Source organism: Ostrea edulis, chromosome 6 (assembly GCF_947568905.1).
Source record: "Ostrea edulis chromosome 6, xbOstEdul1.1, whole genome shotgun sequence".
Lineage (NCBI taxonomy): Eukaryota > Metazoa > Mollusca > Bivalvia > Ostreida > Ostreidae > Ostrea > Ostrea edulis.
Genome location: NC_079169.1, coordinates 52,194,097 through 52,214,430, shown reverse-complemented (window position 1 = coordinate 52,214,430; position 20,334 = coordinate 52,194,097). Strand labels below are relative to the sequence as shown.

The 20,334-nt window shown below is 34.4% G+C and overlaps 2 protein-coding genes across 2 annotated transcripts in view; both read left to right on the top strand.

Annotated features, from left to right (window-relative positions):
- Positions 1–970, top strand: part of LOC125647579 (uncharacterized) — a 38,448-nt gene extending 37,478 nt beyond the window's left edge. Inside the window, exon 26 of the mRNA XM_048874306.2 lies at positions 231–970. Coding sequence (XP_048730263.2) covers positions 231–447 — 217 coding nt within the window. The 3' untranslated portion in view covers positions 448–970. The remainder of the gene's footprint in view (positions 1–230) is intronic.
- Positions 971–2,464: 1,494 nt separating this feature from the next.
- On the top strand, positions 2,465–19,943 carry LOC125646132 (uncharacterized). The gene is made up of 10 exons (XM_048872294.2): positions 2,465–2,611; positions 7,128–7,332; positions 8,625–8,765; positions 9,034–9,952; positions 10,316–10,610; positions 10,733–10,964; positions 11,171–11,255; positions 11,403–11,537; positions 12,194–12,374; positions 12,839–19,943. Exons 2-10 carry the CDS (start codon positions 7,148–7,150, stop codon positions 13,090–13,092), a joined length of 2,427 nt encoding a protein of 808 aa, XP_048728251.2. The 5' UTR covers positions 2,465–2,611; positions 7,128–7,147; the 3' UTR covers positions 13,093–19,943.
- The last annotated feature ends 391 nt before the right edge of the window (positions 19,944–20,334 follow it).

The following is a 20,334-nucleotide window of genomic DNA, read 5'->3' as shown; positions in this document are numbered from 1 at the left end:
AATCTGAATACCACATTGAATGCTATACTTCAATGGATTTCCTACAGTTGACTTTACTGCAGGCGGGGGCATTCATGTCGTGCCGACACATCTAGTTATAAATTTGTTTGCTATAAGCATGTTTTACTGTCAATAAAAATGTAAGATATGGAGGCTTTTATTGAAGAGTTATCATAAAGCACAGTTTATTTTTGGGGAATTCTATTAATAGTTACGCAATGCTTTTACAGCCCCTGTATGGTGGCCAATCTGTGGGATGTCACAGACAAGGACATTGACCGGTTCCTGGCCTGCCTGCTGTCGTCATGGTTATCAGAGGAAGCCTCGTCACATCCCAGAACTCTCCTGGGCATGATCCCAAAAGCCCGCGCTGCCTGTCGCCTCCCACACCTGATCGGGGCTGCTCCAGTGGTGTATGGATTCCCGGTGTTTTTGAAACCGTCCTGATTTTGAAATATATATTATATTGGTGTGTACAGTTTCAGACAATAGAACCGTCCTGATTTTGAAATATGTGTACAATTTCAGACATTAGAGCACTTTCCATAAAAATCGGATTTCTTTTTTAAGGAATGTAAAGTAATTTGCACTATAGCACAGATTTTATATATAGAAATCATCAATGAACCTGTTATATGGCTGTTTTATCTTTGTTTTAGGAGACATGTTTTATGATATAATGTAAGGATGACCATTCTATTTAGAAAGTTGCTTGTTGCTCTCAATATTTATTTTCTGATATATAGGTGTGTATGTGTATTTACCAACTTTTGACATTTATTTAAGAATTTTGTACAGGATTTATGGAAACTATTGTAAAAATAAACAGTATTTGAATTGCATGTGTGTGTGTGTGTGTGTGTGTGAAGGGTTCATTTTATTGTGTTTTGAGATACCCTGGAAATACAATATTCTTGGGATGCTTAGGCCGAAGATGCCCTTTATAAGAATAAAAGAGAAGTTCCTGGAAGCTGTGTATTGTTTGTTTATTAAAGCAGTAGAAGTTAGTCAGGCTTAATGATTACCAAATATGGCTTTAATACTCCATGAGATGTGAAGATAACGAACAGTGAACAATCTCATAACTCCTCCAAGGAATGCAAAATAGAGAGTGGGCAAACACGGACCCCTGGACACACCAGAGGTGGGATTGGGTGTCTAGGAGGAGTAAGCAACCCCTGTCGACTGGTCACACCTGCTGTGAGCCCTATATCTTGATCAGGTATTAAAACAGAGTAATCTGTAGTCAAAGTCAGTATGCCAAGAATGACCCAACAATACGTATGTAACACGTCAGACAGCATTTGACCCAATGATGGGTTGTATTGTATAATGACCATAGAATTTGCAAAATGCTGACTTTAAGATTTCACCTTGCTGTGTGAGATTCCATACCGCTGTGTAATATTTCATTTCACTGTGCAAGATTTCATTTCACTGAGCAAGATTTCATCTCGGTGCAAGATTTCATTATTGCTTTCATTAATATTGAATTGATATTATAAAATAAAATATCTCATAAACTATATATCTTATAACTTTAAAAATATAGATATATCTGTAAAAGAATGTTTTTTTATTAATTGGATTTCACATAATTTTTTTTATAAGATCTTGTAAAACATATCTTATTTGTTTTATAAAATATCTCATAAACTTTATAAGATATTTTATATATTATATGAGATATCTTATAATTTAACTTTATCTAGTATATATCTAATATAAAGCATACAGGACATCTTGTATTATAAGATGTTTTCATTAAGTTTATATCTATTGAGATATCATGTAAAAATTCATTTATGAGATATCTTATGAAATATGTAAGATATGTTAAAGTTTATGAGATATTTTATAAAACATAAGATATCTAATAAAAAGTAAATATCTTCTAAAATTCTAAAAAAAAAAAAAAAAAAAATGTCTCATGAATTTTACATCTTGTTTAATATACAGAATATCTTATAAATTTTATGATATAGGCATATCTTATCATCTGTAATATGTCTATGATCTTATAAAGTTTATAAGATATCAAATATATTTTATGAGGTAGACTAGGCCTATCTTATAAAATTTATTAGATTTCTTATTAAAAATAGATCTATATCTCATAATATAAGATATCTTTATAGAGGAATAATAAATATATGGCGTGCCATAATCAAATGAAATGAATATATCTTCAAATAATGTTAACGATATCTTCAACGTAGGCTTTGGCGCTCGATTATCGATACAGACGCGACGTCATATACTTGTTTTCACGGAAAAATGCGAATCAATATAAGTCAAGGTTGATCAAATTTGACACACTTGAAAGTGGTCACGCTCGGGGGCATAGTGTTCACTTTTTTTCTTTTCTTCCCCCCCCCCCCCCCCCCCCCCCCCCTCAAAATAATGCATTTAGACCTAGTATAACTCAAACTACTTAAATCAAGAAAATCATAGGTGGCGCTTTACGATAAGCGGGAGTTGTCGGTAACAGCTGATTAGCATACACAAAGCAACATGAAAGTCAATGGCGCAGTTGATCAGAGAGGAATTACAGCTAAAAAGTGATATACCGAAGGAACAATTGTTTGACAACGCTAGAAAAACTTAAAAGGTGAGTTAAGATTCACTTTGTTATTGGAATATTTTGTCATTTTAGAAATATTTTCATGGAAACTGCACAGAATGCATGTCGTATGCTCCACTTCCTTTTCCTTCTGTTGTGACTACAAATGCTTAAAAATAGAAAATAAAAAACGGGAAATTATGTAAATATATTTTGATGGCATATTGTAATAATGTGTTTTTGTAATATATCAAGTTATTTATTAAACCAAATAACAGAGGCATTGCTTGCAGGCTTTTGAAACAATATATCGAACACCGGTACGTGCAGCATGATACATGGCTTTGTGATGACATGACAAAATTTGAGTGGTCATCAATAAAGAAACTGTGTCATGGATTTTCTTATTTCGTCATTTCTGAGAAGAGGTGTCTTTATAAGCACTATTTTCATGTTAAAAGCTTTGATTTGTTTCCGTTTTCCACGTGATGCCATGCCGTAACGGTTTGTTGATTACAGCCATTGTTGACAGTGTACAGTAAACGTGAGAGGGTGAACTATAGTGATTAATTAATGTCTACACATCTAAATATCAAATTATAGACTTGAGTGGTATTTACATCCAACACCAGTCAAACATGAAAGGTTTATGAATGTAATATTGAAGATTGTTAAAATTTAATTGCCACTGTACCCCACTTTTTAAGGGCATGATTTGAGCTGAAAATTTTCAAATTTTATTTTTCCATTTTTACTGTTTACAATGCTTAACTAAAGTATTTCTAATGGTCAACCAAAATTTGAATAGCAGTTGTTGAATTGTGAGATATAGAACAAGTTCTTTGTTATAGGCCTAAATGTAAAAAAGACTGGTGCCATATGTTTTTGTTTACGTATCTAGATTGCTTAATAGAAAATAGCATGTTTTAAAATGAGATGTGCCAAATAATAGAAACTACATGTATTTAATTGTGTTCAGAATTAACTTTTAAATTGAAAAAAAATCTGCTTTAAACGAAATTTTTACTAGTATATTCAACGTATGTAAACAAAAACATGGCACGAGCCTTGTTTACATAACAAAGAACTGTGAGCTCTGTATCTCCCACGTACATTAACAACTGACACTCAAAGGATTCGACCCACAAACCACCAGATATGGCCAAGTCTAAAAAATGATTGATTTTGATATGAAATATTACCCAGGATCTGTGCTATTTGTAATCATTTATCTTTTCTTTATATATTTCATAGTATTCAAATACCATGTCTTCAAAATTAGAGTATTTTATTGTCACTTTCTTTATGTAATGTCAAAGTTATGCAAGTGTTGATCTCTTTCATTATATCAGTATATAAATTTTGATTGACCATTAGAAATACCCTAGTTAAGCATTCTAAACGTTAAAAATGAAAAAAGAAAATTTGGAAATTTTTAAGCTCAAATCGTGTCCATGTTCCTTTAAATAAGCTGATAAACTTAATAAAACAGACATTTGTTTATTTATATCTCAGATAAAATCATCTCTGTTCATTCCTTCAAAACAAATATGATTTTTGATTAAGAAACAAATGAAACACATTTCATTCTTATGCAATGTTCAGTATTGTAATTTGCATCTTGACTGCCTGTTAATGAAATACACAAGATTTGAAGTACAGTATTTACTTTAGATTATTATCAGATAATATGAAAATAGACTGCTGCAAAATTTTATGTCAAATGTACACATTACGCAACATATTTCATCTAAAAAATCAATGGAAACGAGACCAATTTCCATCAAAATACTAAGAGTTCCATTAGAATCAGATTAACAAACCTCTTGTCTTCAGATTCTAGATTGTTAATGTTCAGTTTGGTTTCACAAACATTCATTTAACAACTTTGCTAGTGGCTGGTGAGACTCAATTTGCAACTGTTAAATCAGCATTAACTACCTTAAATCTGAAGTTCACTAAATAAGGTCATAATCTTTGGAGGGACTTTGTGGTATTTTGATCATCAATTATAATTAAAACTCGAACATTTTTCTTAAAGCGATTAATCCTATTTTTTCTTTCTATAATCGATCATCAGAAACAATGTACATACTGGTACTTTAATATGTACAAACTTTTTTAAAAATTCTACTTAGTTTGGCTATCATTTTAGTAATTAAAAAACAAGTCTGTAAAACACAAATTGAAAAGCTAAAAAAACCAGGTTTCTTTGCTAATCATTGATCACACATGACTCAAGTTTTTTTGTATAAAACTATATTTAATTGAAAATAAAGGGATTAAACAACAGGTAGTGCCTGATAATTTTGTTACACTCTCTCCATGACAACATGGCTCAAAGTTATACTATACAATAGTATAAAAATATCTATAATTTCATTTTCGCATAAAATTTATAGTTCACTTAACTTTTCAAATTTTCAGTTTTAAAAAATCGTGCACAAACATTGTTCTTTATCACATCTTAATATTCTGAATGTCAATGTGATCAATAAGCAAACTGGTACATGTCTCCAATAATTCTGAGAAATGGATGATTGTTTTCCAGCTGATTTCTAGTACTAGAAGGAATTATTCACATACAGATGGGAATTGAGGTGTAATGTAATATTGTTTTGTATACTGTATGTGAACTTAATTTTAACATATTTTAAATTTGGCGCAATTGGAGCTGACACAGTACTAATCATGACTTAGCACTTTTTCTGTGTTTGATAGTGGTTAAACAGAGATTTTCTTGTCTTAGCACAACCATAAATTAGCACTCTTGTTTCACTGCCAAAAGCCACTAAAATTTGAATCCTGCTAATGTAAACTTGTACACATACAGTACATATGTTTGCTTATAAATATTGAACATGTCAGAGGAGAGAAAGAAAAATAGAAGGGAGTGTGAAGAGGGGGGGAAAGAGAAGGGATTGTGAGGAGGGAGCAAAAGAAAAGAGGTGTGGGGAGGGAGGAAAAGAGAGGGGGGTGTGAGGAAGGAGGAAAAGAAAAGGGGATGGAGTGGGAGGGAAAGAGGAGGGATGATGAAAGAAGAGGGTGGGAAGTGTCTCTACCTCAATTTAGAAGTGGTCGGGTTAAAGCTTTTGTCTTGAAACTGAACATATAATAGCAACAGATAAACTAGATGTTCATGTGGATTTGACTTTATTATTGTGTCATAGAACTTATTGTTATCATACTAAAGCTGACCTACATGTTTTCAATAGTGGTTCATAGTTTTCTCACTACAGTTTTGCAAACCATTGGTTCAAACCCAGCAGGGATTTTCATTTGTTTCTATAGCTACACATTTTTATGAAGTGTATTCAATATCATTATTGATTATGATAAGAAAAGAATATTGGCAATAATTATGTTTATTCAAGTGCATGTACTGAGTAGCAGCGTACATTGTCAGTTGAAAATGATTTTGATATATATATATATACATGTATGGTGAACCACATAAATAATATTTTTTTCTTAGTGACTTCATGCTCTCTTATTTGCAACAATTTTTGAATTAGGTTAAAATGAGGGATGTAGAAACGTGGGTTGGAGGGATGATTAAAAAACCCCAGATGGTTTCAAATATTCAGGCATCATAATCAATTCAGAGTTGCCTTATAATAGATCTGAATTGGGCACTTAGGGCACATTGCAAATTGGGGGGGACAGATTTTTGTAGGAGTGAGTTGAGGCACAGGTAAGGAAAATTAGCCAGTGTAAAGTGGAAGTTTTGGTTGAAAATACGTCATAACCCAAACTGGAGCTACATGCACTAAAGTCTCTGTACGCTCCTGCAATGTTCTAGATAACTTTTTTTGTGTGTATCAACTACAAAAAGTGTTGATGTTTAACAGAAAGTAAAGAAGGTCATTTTGATAATGAGGATCCCAAGGATATTGCAGTCGTTGAAAAGAGAGGGAAAAAATGGAATCATTGATTAAACTGAAGCACATGTTTGCTAGAGATTGAAGCATTCTTTATTATTCCCTTACAAAATGATAGTGTATGTGTGTGTTCTTGATTCAGTTTGTCATGGTTACTACATGTTTTGTGCATATTAATGCAGACTCCCAACACATAAGCATAAGAAGAAAGCCATAGTGAAAAATAAAATTTAGAAAGGCTTGTTACTTGGTTACCTTTAATAGGTAAGCATGTGATGATGAAACAAGAAATATTGTTGCATAATAATTATATCACAGACCAATGAATGTAGTTTCTAATGGTAACATTTCTGTACCCTAAGGTGCAAGGGGTTATTGCATAAAAATAATTCATATAGTGAGAACCTATAGAACAGCAATGAGTAATTGGTTTTGAGTTGGGATCCGTTGTTCCTCAACATTTAGTATCAATTTTCAAAAATGATTTACTGTCTTGCCCCTGTTGTGAGGAAATGCTGTATGTTGGGTGCCCCTGTGTATTCTAGGTGTTAGTGATCTGGAACAGAGTAGGATGAGAGAGCTCCAATACCTGTTTAAACATTCATAGAGTTAGACCTATGATTATAAAAATCTGTAATATAGTGTATTAAATGCTAATTATTGCTAATTTTGTGATCTTACAGTAACTTATGACAAGAACAAAATGTGTGATGTGGCAACTTTCAACCAGAGATATTTCCAAGGCAGCTCTTCCAATGGTGTTTCAGAGAAAGCAAACTGTAACATGTTCTGGAAGAACGAGAAAGAGGGTGGGGCTGAGAGTCCCAGACACCCTGCATTTAATCAAATGGACTCGGGTTTCTTTGACCAGCTCAGCTATTGTGAAAGGTAGGCTTTCAACACTGTGAGATAGGAAGTGCACAAGTATCAAAAACTGAATATTGATTTATCAATTCTCAGAAAGTCCTAATGATTACTTGATTCTGTTTTGCATATTTCATAAGTGTAAACAATTCTTTGGTTGGACAGGGGAATTTCACAATTATTGATTTGCCATGCAAAGTACTTCCTTATTAAACATAAATGACATAGTAATCATCTATAAACCTAGAAACTGTAAAATTACTTTAATGACTACTTCTTACCCAAGTGGAGTCACCAAGGGTAATCTTATCTTTAGGAAACTTTCAAGAATTGAAAGAAAAATATTTGAATTTCATTAGAAACATAAGATATATACATTTCTTTAAAGATGTCATAATGATGCATCCTTTGACATGATCCCTTTGTTCCTATGAAATTATAATACATCCTTTGACATGACCCCTCTGTTCATGTGAGATTATTATGCATCCTTTGACACGATCGGATCACGCGCTCGTCTTTTTCCGTAAACTTTAAGAAGACTCGGGCGTGGATCGGTGCAAGAATTGCATCAAATCGATGCATTTCTTCGTCGGAAGTGCGTCTGTGGATGTGGTTAAAAGGCCAGAACTGAATCCCTGTATAATGTGTTATTTATATTTTCATGACAGATTCAGTTTTGGTATCATTAACGTCTTATTCACTCTAATTCATAAACATGTAAGTGGAAAGTGATAGTGGTAGAATACCTTAGATATGTATGATATCTTAGATGCATTTGAAAGCTCGCACTTCATATTGTAACATACAACTGTGATGTCATAGTTGCATTTGTGTACACATGGCAACAGACTGATGGCGTTGATCCACATACGAGGTGCATTTGCAGTTACTTAAATAGCCGAGTAGTTACGATTGCCTTTTACACAGTCACTCTGTTCCTGTGAGATTATGATGCATTCTCTGACAGGAATCCTCTCTTTCTGTGAGATTATAATGCATACTCTGACAGGAATCCTGTTTCTGTGAGATTATAATGCATTCTTTGACATGGTCCCTCTGTTTCTGTGAGGTTATAATGCATACTTTGACAGGAATCCTGTTTCTGTGAGATTATAATGCATTCTTTGACATGGTCCCTCTGTTTCTGTGAGATTATAATGCATACTTTGACAGGAATCCTGTTTCTGTGAGATTATAATGCATTCTTTGACATGGTCCCTCTGTTTCTGTGAGATTGTAATGCATACTTTGACAGGAATCCTGTTTCTGTGAGATTATAATGCATCCTTTTACGTGATCCCTCTGTTTTGTAGGTATGATGTCAATGCCAATGGAGACAAGTTCTCTCAGTTTGATGACATTGTGTCCCAGATACTAGAAGATGACAGTTCCCTTTACGCTTTTAATCAAAACCTCAAGAACCTGAACCTGTCATTTAACCAAGGGAGTAATGGGTAAGAGTGTAAACATTTCATACAAATACCAGAAATTACGATCATCACATTGATTTATATAGAAAAATAATAAATACTGTGATGGAGATAATCATAATGTCATCATAGTAGCCACAAGTATTTTGTACTTGTTTAATTTACAGCCCAACAAACATGCAAATACATTGTATGTGTAAGTGGCCTCAAAAGATTTAGTTATTAACACTGATTAATACTTGATAAAATCTTAAATTAGAATAAGATGTAATGTATAGATTTATGAATTTAGGTCTTTGAGTGTTCCCTCGACCCCAGGAAGTGCATGGTCAGCTGTGACTGATGAGATGCCTCAGAAGGCCCAGGGCAATGCATTTGACTTCAACCTCCATGGTAACCCTGATCTTTCCACCATTAGCAACAACAACTTGTCAGACTTCAACTCCGAGATCTCCCTGGAGGATCTAGAATCACTGCCTGCCAAAACAGACGGCCCAGATCTGGAGTTGCTCCAGTCCTTCATGATAGAGCAGTCCAGAAAAAGCCTCAAAAATCATGATTATTTAGATAACCATTTAACGGAAGCTTTCATGAGCATGTATGATGTAAAAGCAATGCCCACATCTGCCCCTCAGACCAAAACTCTGTCTCAGCAAAGCATATCAGGGAAAGAATCTCAGAACTGCCCACAGTGGCCTCCCTTTGACAACCAGCATTATCTCAAAAGCCAGACTATGGCTTCTAATTGTCCACAGCGGGGGAACTTTTCACAGTTTGCGAAGGCTCAGACCTTCTCACAGGGAAGCTTTGAAAAGACCGAACTCCCCAAGTTTCCTCCCGAAGTGCCCCCTCCCCTGGCCTTCCCTCCCAGCAGAAATCTCAACCAGAAAACAGAAACAATGAGTTACACCAGAAACTCGGATATGAAGACAAGAAGTACCAGTGATGAGAATAAATTACTGCAGGCAGGAGTTGGAACGTCTAATCAGGGATATCAGCCAGCCGAAATGGGAGATGGTAAGAACGTGCTGCAGCCGATCCGGGTGAACACCTACAGTGGCCTGGGCTATCAAGGTTGTCCCACCTCAGGACAGAGTACTCCAGTATCACTGAACGGGAACAGCTACCAGATGTTGGACAAGTATAGTTTGTCCCCAGTCACCAGTGCCCAGGGATTCACAGTACCAACCAAACCTCAGGCTAGGCCACAGGTCAGTTAAACCAAAGTCAACTTAAGTACATGTAGTTTTCAAAGCACATACATGTATCATACTGTATTTCATTGAAATGGAAAATGTTCTAAGGGATTTAGACTATTTAGATAAATTATATAATTTGTTGATAGTAAAGTGCAAGAAAATCAGTTGCTGGACTAAGTGTTGGGATTCTTTCTTTTAACTTGGTGCTTATGTAATATGAGTCAGTAGTAGTCAATGCTGACTAAATGTAATATAGGCAATATATTAATAAATGATATATTTACTAAATGGTTACAAGGAGAATTAGTACATGTAATTGTAATATACTATAACCAGTTTGCTGTATTTGAACTCTCTTACTATATTTTCCTCTAGGAGCTTTCCCAGCTGCCTCCATCATATCCCTCTGTTTTGGATAAACCCCAGACAGGGAGACCCAACACTCACATCTCTCAGGCCTTCAGGCAGAAAATGGCCAAAATGACCCTTTCCAGCCCAACATCAGCCATGACCGATGTCAAATACTCACACGAGATGACTGACAAGCCACACACAGTCAGCCATCAGGGCCTGACCCCCACTAGTTACGGGGACTCAACGGCTAACTCGCCCATCTACCACAAACGACTCTCCAGGGACAATCTCTCAATGCAAGATTTTCAAGCACTCGGTAAGAGAGCCAAGTGTCCGACAATTTTATCACTGTTTGCGAGATTTTAAGCTTGCTGATTATAAAGTAATGAAGTATATACAATCAGTGTCACTGAAATGTATTTCTTTGTCATTATTTAGGTGCCGTGGCACAATCCCACCATCCAGCATTTGTCAAATACCTGCCAAATTTCATTGCTCCTCCCCATTTCATCGCCCCCTCTGGTGCCTTGCCTGGAGAGGCCTTTGAGTATTACCATGTTGATCCTTATGGCAGACTGATTCCCCCCATGTTGACCCCCGAGATGTATGTGGATGTCCCCTACATCTACCCTGGAATTCACCAGGTTGTTCCTAACGTCAGAAACCCAAGGTAAGTTAAACCCCTCTTGTTCTTGTTCACCATCGGATACCCACGACTGATCAGACAAGATCAGCCGTGGGTATCCAACGATGGTTCTTGTTGAAATTAATGCATATCATACGCAAAACGAGAATGTGCCTGTGATCTTTTTGTTAATAGCAATTTTATTTCTAAAGTAGCTTGCTTTTATATGTGCATATACCAAAACATTACAGGAGGAGTGGTCCTTCTAATGAGCTTCACCTTAAACTGGAGGATTGTTATGAACAGTTCAGAAATATTGAAAGAGAAAGGAAAAAGGTCAGGACAGCATGTTAACTCGGGATACTCTAAAATTTCTTCTCAAATTCTGTGAATACTTGTAAAATTTTTTAGATGTATACAAGTAGATGTAGATATTTGAATTGCTTTGAAAAAAGTTAAATTGGTTGTTTACACTTGTAACAGACGGAAGCTGAGTTGGCCCGACAGAACCCAGGTAAGAAGGTGTCCAGCACCAACAACATCGTTGTTCCCCGTCTGCCCTCTAATCCATCCCGCGTGGATCGGCTCATCGTCGACTCCTTCAAAGAACATGCAAGGGTAGGTATTGAAGGGAGGTTGGGGGAGTTAATGCTTTTTACCTATCTCTGACCTGTTTTCTCTTATTAATTGTCTGCAATTTTTATGAAATTGTGCATGAAAATATGCTTGCAGATTTTGATCCTAAAACTATTAAAATTGGGTGTCTGTTCAACATTTTGATTTATCACTGGTTTGACTGAGTGGATATATTAATCTTGTTACAAAACCCTGCAAGAATTTTTCATAGCCTGTATCTTGAATTATTGAAAATTTAAAAATTGATAAATGTCGTAAATCCAAAACTATTCAAAAATGGGTAAACAGGTTTTCTTGTTGTCTGTCTCTCCATCCTCAGCATTCATTGTCATCGTAACTTTTATCATGGTCATAATAATTGATTTTATGCTATATACCAGATTTAAGGTCAAGGTCATATGCAGCGATCAAATATCAACTTTTGCCATGAGTTTGAATTAAATGAAATATACATGTACTTCAGAATATATATACATTTGTGCTTGAATAGAAGAGGGATTGCATAGGCTTTGAGCCTGCTGCCTAATCCTATTATTTGCATGAATAAAAAATGGGTTAAATTGTTAATAGATAGTTAAATTAGTGAAAAGATATTCATGAAAATGTCACAAATTTGAATATAAGAAATTCTGACGTAGATAATTACGCTGGTGGACAAAATGGAGAAGCTTCGTAACTTTGTGTTACACCCACACATTCACTCAGCACTGGAGAGATGGTTGGAGGGAATCCGTAAAGTTCAGGCCCGACGTAAGGAGGAAATAGTGAATGCCACAAACCGCCACAGGAACATAGGAAACCGCCACCAGGAGGACAAAGGTCAAGTGTTGAATGTAGAAATATTACACTATGTAATTGTGTAAAGTGTCCTATATATTATCATGTAGATAAATGTGATGAACAATAGTGCAGTTTTTATATGACTAAGATTTCTTTTCCTCTATGACTTTCTCAGTCACTGAGTATCAGTAGAGCTCTCAGAGAATATGTTTGATATCTTGTAACAAAATAGCCTGTGTTATAATCTCATCTGTACATAAATATACTGTATCAATTAATATTAGAAAGTTTTTAACTGCATCACAATTTTTATAAAACCCACATATTTCATATGTTAATTTGTTTATAAAACATGAAAGTGTACAAATTCAAAATTTGCTTTTATTGAAAAATTGCTGTAAATGTGTCATTCACTTAACTCAAGAATATTTGCCTAGAATGGACTGATTTTACACACATGCTAGCCGTCTAAATTGCCTATAGAATGGACTGTTATTTTACAGATGTGTTAGCTCTAGCTGCCAGTATTGGAGAGTTGTCCATTCTATGCAGGAAGGCCAGAACAGCCAACTGGTGTGCCCTACAGTTGGCTGATAAAGACAATGCTCCTCTCACCTCACTGGGCTTCGAAATCAAAACAGAGATCACCGAAGACGGATTCCCAGTGTATGTGTCACAACAGAATGTCATCGAACTTCAGGAGGGCGGGGAGGAGCCGGAGGACTCTGAGAGCAAAGCCAAGACTGAGAATAAGTAGCGTCAGGGGGTGGTAACGCAAAGGCTGAGAATAAGTAGCGTCAGGAGACAGTAATGCAAAGGCTGAGAATAAGAAATGTCAGGAAGATTACTGCTGTCAGTCATTGTGTAGTAAGCATGCCAGTCTCTGTTTCTGCTTTTTGTACAATTATTATTAGTCGTGAAGTAAGGTTCAATAGTTAGAGTATTTAATGTTATTGCATGCCTGTAGTACATCATGTGGCATATTAGGTAGTTATTCTTAGGCTTTCTTTGTATCAGTTGTTATTTGTATTAAGGGATATTAATCTGAGTATTGCAAAATAACAGAATTATTTATTGTTGTCTCATAGAGCTCTGGTAATGACACATAGCCTAGAACAAAAAGAATTTGACAGTGTTCAGGATAAAATGTGCATGTTCTGGGTGTTTATTGCTGTATAATTGTTGGTTTACAATTATATTGGATCATACAAATATATACTCTGTAAAATTTGTGCATTTAGTCCATTTGATGATAATGTTTGATTCTGATGTAACATCAACAATGAGTTTAGTTTTAGTATTTTGTTGCAAGAATTAATCATAAGAAATACATTGTATCATAATTCATGTGTGACATAATTTGAATTTCGAGGACGATTTTTCACTTTGGTATACACATGTTGTGTGTGAAGAACACAGCACTGCATGGATAGATCTGAGAGTTTTGTTGTGTGTCAACTTTCTGAACTTTCAGTTCTCTACCTTAGGATACACGGAAGTGACTTAACAATATCAAATGGCAGAAATCTTGCAATTGTTATTTTGCAAACGATGGCCTTTCTGTGATACCCGTATTCGGTTGATGCATCTGTTTATTTCATCATTTACAAATTTTATGAATATGATTTATCCTGCTTTATTAGAATCTCAAATTTTTAAATTTATTTTTTTTTGCACAAAATTCATGTCATGTTGACCAATCCCACTATTTGAGTAATTGATTGTGATATTGCAGACTTGTGACGTTTATTTACAAAGAAAAGTACGGTAGAAAAAATACCATTCCAGTGGTTCCGATTCACAGAGTGATTTTTAATGTTGGTTGTGTGTTTTCATTGTGTTTGATCACTACATTGTGTTACTCTACCATTGATGCTTGTATATTTTTATACCTTGTGCTTCATTTAACATGTATATCCATGTAGCTCATTTACAAATCAAGGGCTTAGAAAATGTGCCTCACATTTACCAATCAAAGACTGAGCTCAAAGTGAGTCAAACTTTGGGTCATCTGAACATAAAGGTGACTAAAGAAGGGGGTTTATTGACAGTGATGGATGGGAAATGAAATGTCATGATCATTTTATGTGAAGCAGTCTGAAGATGACTCCAAAACAAATATGAACTAACAAGATTTAAAGGTGATACTCATTACTCGTCTTCTCCAACATATGGAGTACTACAGTGTATATACTGATGCATTATGTTGGCGTGATTCTGCTACAGAAACATTGCTCAGATTGACTAGCTTAAATGTAAATGATTTGTGGATTCATTAATTTTGCAGTGGTCTCTGGAAAATTCTTACATATCTGACTGATATATTTTATATACGTGTTCAGGTCCTGTGTTTGGCAGTTCCACTGCTATTGTGTATTAGTTAGTTCCCACTAACTCTTGTGTACATACAGTGTGTGAAACGTTCATTTCATAGCAGGACATTGCAACAAATAATATCCTATCTGGTTGTATGTTGATGTAGTTTTAAGTAGCTCCATATTTTTAACAGTATTCAAAGAGACAATATCCACAAGAATCAAAAATAGTGGTATTACTTGAGATGGATATATTTTTATAATCAGATGCCCTAGTCAGTAGTCTCCCTTTAATTCCATGCTATTTTATGACATTGATGTGCAATTTTTTTCTCACAGGTTGATAATGTATCAGTAATTGGATCATTGCTATGCCTACTATAATTTTTATAGACTTATGTGTTGCTAATGAGTATTGACAAATCCTTAGAATTATGGAGGATATTGTGATTTTATTTGCTTGATGATGAGTGTTAATAGTGCTTTGTTAACATTGCAGCTTGCCCCTGTCCCAGTTTTAATTACCCCCCTTTACTGATAGTCTCCTGTATAACAGCATGATCTCTGGTCATTACTTAATTACATTGAATATGCAATACACACATAAGTTTTGAATCTGCTTCTCACAGATCTTGGGTGTTTTTGGTGCAACTTAAATTCTAGTCTCATTATAATGATACAAACGTCTGTAGTTTTCATTTCTGTATTTGTAATTTGTGACATGTTAGGCTTAAAAACTTGGATTTTGTGTTGAATTGATTTTGATAATTGCTTATGTTTCAGTGTCTTTTGGTCAGTGATTGTATGGTGATGTGTAGTGTTGGGGAAATTCATGTGCACATACAATAATTAGCCGCCTCTTGAGGATAGTAAATGTAGACACTGCACACTTTAAAAAATGATAAATCAGATCAAATGTAAATCATGTTTGAAAGTTACAGAAAAGATATGTATTAAAAAGTAAAATTTAAGAATCGCACAATAGCATATATGATTTTTATAAGTTTGTTACGAAAGGCAAAAATTTATGTATACATGTAATTCAAAATGGTGAGAGTAATTGCATATTTGTATAGGACAGTATTACTGGATTTAAAAAAAAAAAAATTATCCTTGCACTTAATTTCGGGGGAATGAAATATTAAATGTACAATATTTTCTCAACATAGATAATATAAATTAGAAGTTAGAACCTGGAGTGTAACTACAGAAGTATTAGCTAAATTAATGGGAAGACATCAGTAAGCTAGGAACGAAAAGATGTCAATAGTGTTGTTGTTTTGTTTTTTCCTTAGGTGCTTCAATTTATTATAGTGCATGTGTGACTATATTTTTGTATCTAACTGTGTGATATTTTCAACATATCTGTAGACTGCTACTAATCAAGTTTTTGTGAACCTCTAGTTCTCATTTGACTTGATTTCATTAGCCTCAGTATGACAAAAAAAAGGAGGACTTTCTATATAGATTTGCTAGATGTGTTCAGTATTTAAAAATCCATGTATATTATTCACAATAAGAATTGAATGTAGTGCACTGATATTAGATTGTATATGGACCAATGTCGTTATGTGTGTAGCACATGTAGATAACACAAATCTCTATTGTATGTTGTATTCAGCCTATAATCATTATAGTTACTGGTGTTTGTGATATTTTGTGATTGTTACTTAAAAGTTTGTAAATATACTCAGAATTATTGCATGGTGATATATTTAATCTGTGGTTAGTTTGTTTTTACCTGTAGTTTACCTGTAATTAGTATTTTCTCAGGATAACGATGTATGTCAATGTTCTTTGTCACCAAACCAATGATTTGATTATTTGCAAAAGAGAATAGTTTTATGGTTGTTGTTTTTTTCCAATTGAAGGCTAGCAATATTTCACACGAGATTCCTTATTTAGAATTACTAAGTCTGTATGTTGTACAATGAATTTTTTTGGTAAAAGGACAAAACAGTGTATTTTGTGAGTTAAATTATATAGATATTTGGTAATGTTATAGCCATTTTGATTTTTGAATAGTAGGACATTACTGCAGATAGTACACCGTGAAGTTTGTACTGTGTTGAGAACTTTTAGTGTTGTATGAAGAACTGTACTACTGTGTTAAATGTTCAAACAGAAGCATTACAAAGCATTAGTATATTATGTCAGATGGAGTCATATTTAAGCTGTATGATATGATTGGTACTGATTATTCAAGTTTTGTTTTTTATTACTCTCTTGTGTTTTGTTGAAATTCAGAAGCATGATACCACAATATTGTGTGTAAATTGGTATTCTGTTCAAACTTCTGTAACTATTCTTTGCTAATGTTTGATTTTAGCATTGTGGTAAAATTACAGTAATTTTTTATTTGTTTATATGGTTCTTTTTCTTTTTTTCTTTTCTTTTTTTTTTTTTTTTTGCAATTGTGATATGAATACAGATTAATGGTGCAGAGCCTATGCATCTGATGCAAAATTTCAAGTCTCATGGTTTGATTTTAGAAAAGTATGTAGTAAATGGGTATTTTAGCTGCTTATCCAGCTTGTATTTAGTTTCAAGTATTAATCATGTTTTTTTATTTAGATCTTTGTGTATTTTAGTATCATATGGAGTTCATTTTAGCCATGAATTTATTATTATTATTATTTAGCTTTGTGCTGATGGTGATAGTATCTGAGGTTAGATTTTTTCATGATTTTTAACTGAATAGGTTAGCTTTTTGCAGTCAAGATGGGGAATTTAAAAGCATATTTTGTAATCTGCACCAATAACTTTGAGTAGATATACTGCATTGTATCTTTATCAACAGGGTATAATGTCCATTGAACAAGTTGACCCTGTGTATATACTTGTATTTATAGCAACATATGGTATGTCAGCTTAAGCGCAACTCATTCAGCTGCTTAGCTTCTGGCAGTGCCATGTGCTTCACTGCAAATTGTTCTGGGTTTTGATTGTCCGTTGAGATACAATGATCATGAAATGCCAAATCTAGTTTAGATGTAGCCATGACGAGCGTTCTAACCTCAGTGCCTGGTCAGACAGTCAACAGGATTTCCAATGGGTTCATTATGTGCACCTCATGCTACACAAGGAAGAACTGATTAACCTAAGTGAACAAACACAATTTTTCCTGAGTTTGTTCTCCGACACGGGAAACCACATAAGAACTTCATTCTTGATAGAGAAAGTAGCATGTGGGTAGCATTGTCCTCTCAAATTCATGTTTCTGATTTAATGTTTATCAAAATTCAATGAAAAAGTAGAAATAACTGTAAAAAGCATTTTTCAGGGAAATCTGTTGATTTGTAGTCTTAGTCTAATTTTAAAGTTATACAGGGTTTTGGGGTTATCTCTCGGATCTTTTTACCAGGAAATTGAGTATTTGTAATATTATAATGTTGATGAATAATTTGGGTGTTTTTCACTGGATTGAAATTTCACCACTCTGCAGTATTGTCGATGTGTTTACTAATCAATACTTTGTCCGTGTTTTCAAAGAATATAAGTGCATACTTGTTCAGGACAGGGTTTGAGATTCCATTGTTCCCATGACATCATATTAACTTGCCATTTTAACTGTGTCACATGGTGCCATACTTGGTCGAACTCAGCAACCTGCTCAGAATTCTTTGTGAATATGTCCCTAGGGCTATAGGTCATATTAAGATTTTTATTTTTTGTGAATCTGTTCCTAGGGTATAAGTCATATTAAGATTCTTTTTGTTTTGTGAATCTGTCCATAGGGTTATAGGTTATATTAAGACTCTTATTTATGTATGTGTTATTTGAGAATTTTTAAAGTCATTATGGTGGTTCAGGGAATAAAATTTTTTAAAATGTGGATCGAGGGGGGGGGAACTCGGGCTGAAATTATTTTAATATTTATAAAATAGTAGATAATAGGCAAGGCAAATTAACATGATATTCATTTCATATAATCTTGACATAAAACATGCTAAATATCCTGTTTTATGAAAAAATTCAAAACTGAGAAGACAAACATGTAAATGAGTAGATTCTCTTCCTATCAACCCTGTATGATATTTAGTATGAAACCCTACAAATAGTTTTCATTTGGCTGATATATAGGGATTTATACACTAAACATTGCAATAATAATGTGCTTGAAATAGTGTTCTTGTCTTCCAAGAGACCTAACAGTAATTATAATCATTTTCATTTGTTTTGAGAAAGAACCCAGAAGAAATGACTGGAGTCTTTCAGCACAAGCAGAAGGCACTGATTTGTGTTGTGTGGTACACATACATATAGTTAGTATTTTATCGTATTCAATATTTACCTTTTTCTCTTCGAGTTATTTAGTGGTATATAGCGTAGAAAGATCATGGATTGAGTTGTCGTATCTACAGGATTTGGTCACCACATGTCATACGAGGTTTGGAATTAACATACATTTAAATTCCTTTAGTCTTGTCTATTTTTTCTTTTTCAAAAAGATGTGTTTTCCATATAATTTTGAAATTATCAATTTCTGGTCATGTAAATACATGTAATCGGTATTTAATGAAAAATTTATCGTCAAAACCTGTTAGATATTGCAATATCTGTGTGCCTTAACCCCCAATTTGACAAAGTGAAACAGTTGTAGCTGTTCTATATATCCTTTTTCCTGTATTTTCGTATTCCGAACTTCCTGATTTGTGGGTGGATGACCAAGACCATGGTATTTAGTAATGTTGCTCTATGCCAAAGATTTGGATTTGTGTTGTGTGTGGCACCACGAGGGTTGTATCTGTGGGGTGTAGAGCTCAGACCGAGAGGATAGTGGTTGTACGTTTTCTTAGTTTGGTTAGTGGAGCTGGTATATATGAAAGCTTTTGGCTTGTAACAGTAGACTGTGATAAATTTGTTCAGTATCTTGAAATATTTTTTTTCTTTCAAATTCATTCTATGATCAGGATGTATGTCATAACATGAGATAATTAAACTCCTCAAGCCTACCTCTGCAGGTTACATAGATATCAATGCAATAAAGTTTCCATGGAAATGACTCTAATTGTTTACGTATGCTTGAGCATATCAGAAAGAAAATTGTTGAAGTTCTTATTTTATTGATATGATATTTTCATGTAAAACTGGTCTGCATTATGTAGCTAGATTTATTAAAGAATGAATTTGTGAATAATTCAAAATTATTTTTTCTGAAGAATGAATTTTTAATTCCAAAACTGTTTTTTGTGAACTGGAAAGAGTTTCCCAGATGAAAGTGATTGGAGTGTAGAGTTCTTGTTTACTTTTCAAAGTACTTTTTTCTATTAATAAATTGTTTTCAATATGATAGATGTGTTTTCATTTGTGTGTCCGAGAAAGTATTGAAAGAGACTTCCGTGTTGCATGCTGCTTCATTAGCCTAGGGTGGCAATACATGCCATGGCTAGTGGCCATCTCCCATGGCTAGCGGCCATATCACGCTTGGCTCCCATGACTAGTGACCGTGTCACTTTTGGCTAGTGCTGTGTCACCCTTGGCTATCATTCGTGTCACCCTTGGCTAGTGGCCGTGTCACTTTTGGCTAGTGATGGTCACCCTTGGTCAGCAGCCGTGTCTCCCATGGCTAGCAGCCTTCAAACTCCTTGTCGAGGCCTCATTACGTCATCTATGTATACATTTGATGCTATGTGTTTTCGTCATTCTACAGTGATGTCACACAGTAGTGCAGTAGGCTGTGA